Consider the following 5,457-nt stretch of genomic DNA (forward strand, 5'->3'; position numbering starts at 1 on the left):
ATAATTTGTGTTTAAAATAAAACAAATAACTTCTATTAATGTAGTCAGATTGTGGCACAGTAAGGTATCGTGTTTTTCTGTCCTTAGTTAAAATAAAAGTTTTTTTCTAATTTGTTGTGTTTTCAGAGTTTCCGGTTTGGATGCAGAGATTCGTTTACAGACCACAAACAATAGGGCATTTTTCGTGCTTGAATGTGTATATCGTAGCTTTTAAGAAAGTACGGCCAAGAAAAAAGGATGGCGACTAAAATATGTGAAATCAAATTCGGCGGCCAAAACAGTACAATAACGCTGTTGATGACAGTGAAAATTTTAATATTTGTCATCATTAATCTTTTTTCGTCCTCAACGGCATTATTGTACTGGGTTGGCCGCCAATTTTGATTCCACATCTTGCACCTAACCCTCCAAAGTCTACAAGATCTAAACACAGAAAAAAAAAAGGATTTTTTTTTTTGGTTCCGATAAGTTTATCCTCAAGCAAGACGAGTTTCAAACGCAATAACGTTAAATGTAGATATCACTTATATAACTACCTAGAAAACTTTAGTTAAAAAAATTTGCATACATTTCCGACATCGGTATCATACAGCCTTAGTATAAAATGGGTGTTAAGCAATATTAAATTTTCTACTTGCGTGAAGTGCTCTAGTGTTTAAATCATTTAAATTAAATTCTTTAAGAAGGCACACAGAAGACAAAAGTTAATTACAGAACCGTACACAAATATTTTGCACACTGTACTACTTACACAAAAGTATTAGCATGTTACTGAAGAGTATACGATTTATCACGTATATTGGGTCAAGTGGTAGGATTATTTGTAGGAATTTATAATTTTTGTTTTAAAACATACTTATTGCAAAAGCACGAGTTTCGATACTGCTTTAGAATAATAGCTAGAACTTCTCACGCGCTTATCACTACTTTGTCTTATTCGTATCCCTACATGGTATACCCACTATCATAGTGTCTTGGATCAATGTCAACGTTGTCAGTAATTTTATTTTGTAGTGAATTGTTCTATAGATAGATAGCATACGTTATAATGTAAACCATGCACGTTAACTAGCCTTAAATATAAGAACATTAAACAAAAAATTCACTGTTGAACTTAAGATTGTAATGTTAGTTATTACACAAGCACGATATGTAGATCTCTAAAACGTGTAATTTTGAAAATTGCAAAATAAACAAGACAGAGAGCCATCTGAATGTTTAATTGCTGTTATTTAAGAAACAGTTATTACATCAGTACAAACGAAAATGACAAATTACAAAAGCAAACTAAGTGAAAATTTGACTACGAAATGAGACAGATTGCAAAATATTTAGATTGAATTATTACGTTATTATCACCGAATAGTTACACAATTTACAAAACCTGTTATACGTTTCTTATAGAACACGTTAATTATTCAGCAAGGTATTAATTGGAAGTATCAGAAGATCAACACTGGAATTATAGAACAGTTTTACTGTCCTTCTTTCAATGCCGGTTTATCGCTCATTTGTATCTGTACCACTCGTTCATTTGGCTGCTCACCCTCCAAGGCTTTCTTAGGTGCCTCAATCGTTAAAATTCCGTCCGAACTTAGGGAAGATTGTACGGTTTCTGGATCAACTTCTTTGGGCAACATGTAACGTCGCACAAATTGTCGAGATACAAAGCCGTGCTCATCTGGTTTTTCTTGATGTTTACCTTCAATGACAACGAAATTTTCAACAGTTTTCACATTTATTTCGTTGGGAGCAAAATGACTAACATCTAGCAAAACCTGGAATTTATCAGCTTCGTTTTTCACCTGAGAAAGGCCACTGCTTGCTTGAGAACTTACTTGTCGCCGGGGCTGTCTGTAGTAACTATGATACAAAGTTGGTGGAAAAATATCACTATCATGAAGTCCGAGCCCAAAATGCTGATCAGCAATACGTGTAGGAAAATCCCAGGTGTCCCACCAATCTCGGCCTAATAATGAAGGTATTATGCTACGCGAAAAAGCCATACTAGAACTTGTAAAAGGACTTTGCTCAACTTAATTATAATTTATAACCGTCACAACTTCTGTCTATACTTTCATAGAGTGCATCTACCGAGACCTATATATATAGCGGTTTTAACAGAGCCCCCTATAAAAATATTTTATATAGAGGGCACTAAGTTGTGGGGAACATTCTAGAAATGTTTACATTAATCTCTCCGCCCTTCCGATATTGCGCAATATGCGTCCTCTAGACTCTAGAGAACTTGAATATCTAAGTTACATTTACGCGAACGTTCTGGATAGTTTCGTATGAAGGCTTTGCTTCTTTGAGCTTTGGCGTATTGAGTTTAGTATTTTTATTTAAGCACTTTTATAAGTGAACACGATGCAAAATAATGAAAGGTATTACTTAACAAAAATTGTGCTATAAGTAGAACATGATTTCATACCAGTAGAAATTTGACTTCACTTCAGAATGCTAAAGTATTTTAGCATTGTATAGAAATATAACAAAGAGGCTGGAAAGTAAGAAATTATTATCGGATACTTTTAAAACAGAAATGTGATTTTATTGTAAACAAAATGAGTATTAAAGTCCTTTGTAATGATTTAAGTTAATGTACAGAATATTCAACTTATAAAATAAACAAAGTGATGAACAGGGGAAGGGAAATATTGCTTAAAAGCCAAAATTAAAGCAAAGTTTAAAGACAACATTTAAAAATTTATTTTATTTTGCATTTTACAACATTAAGACTATTGTAAAATATCCATAGAATTTTAAGTGTATACGCTTACTAAAAAAATGTATTTCGTTAGCAGAAAAATGCGAGGCTATATCTCAGCTGTTCCGCAAATATTTGTGTTTTTGTTTCGCATACTTGCGCCAAGCTACAAAAAGGCTGTCTGCAGTTCGTCTCTAATTATAAAGTAATAGGCAAGAGAGAAGCCAGTTAGTCAATAGCACTTACCAATAACTCTTAAGTCTGGATTTGACTGTCATTTTTATGATATATATCCAGTGTCACTTGGTAGGCGGTAGAACTGCCCATGTAGAGATGGCTAGGAATGTTCATCGAAATGGTACTTTAAATATCTCCTCGATAGATCGTCAGAACTTTACGGTGTTTCATCTTATAACATTATCTATGTAATGAATTAGAAACAAGTTCTGGGAATGTCTGTAAATATTAAAGCAAACGTTTGAATTTCATGTTCTACTGCTTCTTTTTTATTACATTGTTTACGAGATAACTCCAAAGTTGAAAAACCAAATCAATGGTGTCAAAATTTCAAACGGAGTATCTTCTTTTATAAATATTATTAACTAGTAGTAATAAAAAAATAATAATTCTAGTGTAAACGATGTTACCATTACCCCCTGAGGTTAGCTTTCTTATACAAATTTGGTGTTCCTTTAAAAAGCTTAAGTACAGGGTGAAAGGAATTACCAGCCAATATATAGATAAACAATAAATAGTACAGTTGGAACATCATTGTCTTGAGAACTTGGTTATAAACGCAACCTTTGTATGTCTGTTGAAATATTGCATTAAAAAAACAAGTAAAGAAAAACTTTTCAAAAAAAGGAAATAATATAAGGAATGACTAATGTCAGTCCTTCGAAACAAAGATAACAGGGATGGATGGCATTTGCATCATCCTAACATAATAGCACAGGCAAGAATTAACATATAACAATATATATATAATTATTCATTCACAATTGAGTTTAATTTATCATATTTTTGTCTGTTAATATTCAACTACTCTGTGTGCCTGTACTATTAGTATTATGTAGGGATGATGCAAATGCCACCCCTACTATCTTGTTTACATTGTTTTTTGAAGGATTGATATCAACCATACATACATTAATTACTTTTTTAAATGTTGTTTCTTTACTTATTGTTGTGTTTTTAAAGCATTTTCTGACCTCAATTGAAGGTTATCTTTTCTGCCATAATGAAATTAATAAGTAGTTGGTGTTGAAAATAAAATAAATAATATTTTGCTACTAATCACTACTGTAATTCTGATTTGTAAAAGAATAAAGATGATAATAGCTACACCTCACTCACTTAATCTGCCACACCATAAAAGTTATTGTTTATGTAACTAACCTAGATCACATATTCCAACTGGCTTGATAAGTCTTGATACACGTGAAAGGCCTTGTTCGGCACCTTATATGGCAGATATAATGTAGTTAGCATATACTTATATATTTGTCTTTGCTATCACTCATAAGTTCTTAAAATTCTATGAAATCTCATAAATTATCCTGCATGATTATGATTTACAATCGTTACAGTAACTAGAATCAATAGACAGATGTATTTTGTTGTTACCACACTGTTAAGTGAGACCAAGCTCCTATTTTAGTAACTCACAATCACAGCTTATTGTTTAAGCTGTATTTTTAGTACTGTGATTTACGTGTATGTCATTACATTTTGATTCAACATTGTACATGAAGATAAGCTATTAACACACAGAATAACATTTTGTAGCACCACTATTTTGTGCTTAAACAGTTTAATATTTTACATAACATAGAGACTGTTTCATGCTTGATCTACATAAATACCTTTTAGTGTAGTAGAGAGATAATATATATTCTATCTTTCTATATACAGACTGCAAAATAACATTATAAATTTTGTCTTATTTTTTATTTTACTACCAAAATTGGTGAAATGTAAAAAATAAATAAATAGACATGATCTGACTTTTAATAAAGTATATGAATAAGAATTATTTACTGTTAAGAATTTCTCAACCCCACTTTTAATTGTATTAAGAAATTGTAATACAGTTTAATTTTGTGTTACATTTCAAACCTCAAATTCAGCATCACCAGAGATTGTGAGGAACACAAGTATATTACAGTTTAAAAAGATAGTAATTACCATAATAATTAGTGTTTAAAAAACTGTTACATAGCATAACATAATGTTTTGGTACAACATGGGACCTATTAGTCCACCTTGGTTGTCCCATCCTCTAAACTAAACTAAAGCTATTAATAAATAAATTTTAAAAAACCTTAAAGCCAGTCTTTATCATTTATATACTTATCATGCCTTCTCTTAAACTCGCATAAATTACTGCCTCCACAATATACAAAGACAACCCATTCCAAAGGCCAACCACCCTATTAGAAAAATAAAACTGTCTTAGCTGAAGATGACTCCTACTCCAACCCAATGAAAATTTATATTTATGTCCTACTATCCTCACTGTTAAGTATGAAAAAAGATGATGCATAAATACTATCAGTTCCCTTTACAATCTTAAACACCTCAATCAGATCCCCTGTAACTCTTCTTTATTCAAGAGAAAACAATTTGAGAGATTTCAACCTCTCCTCGTATGACAACCCCTCCATCCAAGACACAATTCTAGTAACTCTCCTCTGAACTCTTTTGAACAATTCAATGTCTCTCCTAAGGTAAGGAGCCCAAGACTG

General features: G+C 31.8%; 1 protein-coding gene across 1 annotated transcript; it reads right to left on the reverse strand.

The window, feature by feature from the left end:
- Nucleotides 1-1,211: 1,211 nt before the first annotated feature.
- LOC106466782 (protein lethal(2)essential for life-like) lies at nt 1,212-2,164 on the reverse strand. Its single transcript, XM_013927084.2, has one exon. It carries the CDS (start codon nt 2,004-2,006, stop codon nt 1,476-1,478), a length of 531 nt encoding a protein of 176 aa, XP_013782538.1. The 5' UTR covers nt 2,007-2,164; the 3' UTR covers nt 1,212-1,475.
- Between the last annotated feature and the right edge of the window lie 3,293 nt (nt 2,165-5,457).

This window comes from Limulus polyphemus, unplaced genomic scaffold (genome assembly GCF_000517525.1).
Source record: "Limulus polyphemus unplaced genomic scaffold, Limulus_polyphemus-2.1.2 Scaffold2379, whole genome shotgun sequence".
Taxonomy (NCBI): domain Eukaryota; kingdom Metazoa; phylum Arthropoda; class Merostomata; order Xiphosura; family Limulidae; genus Limulus; species Limulus polyphemus.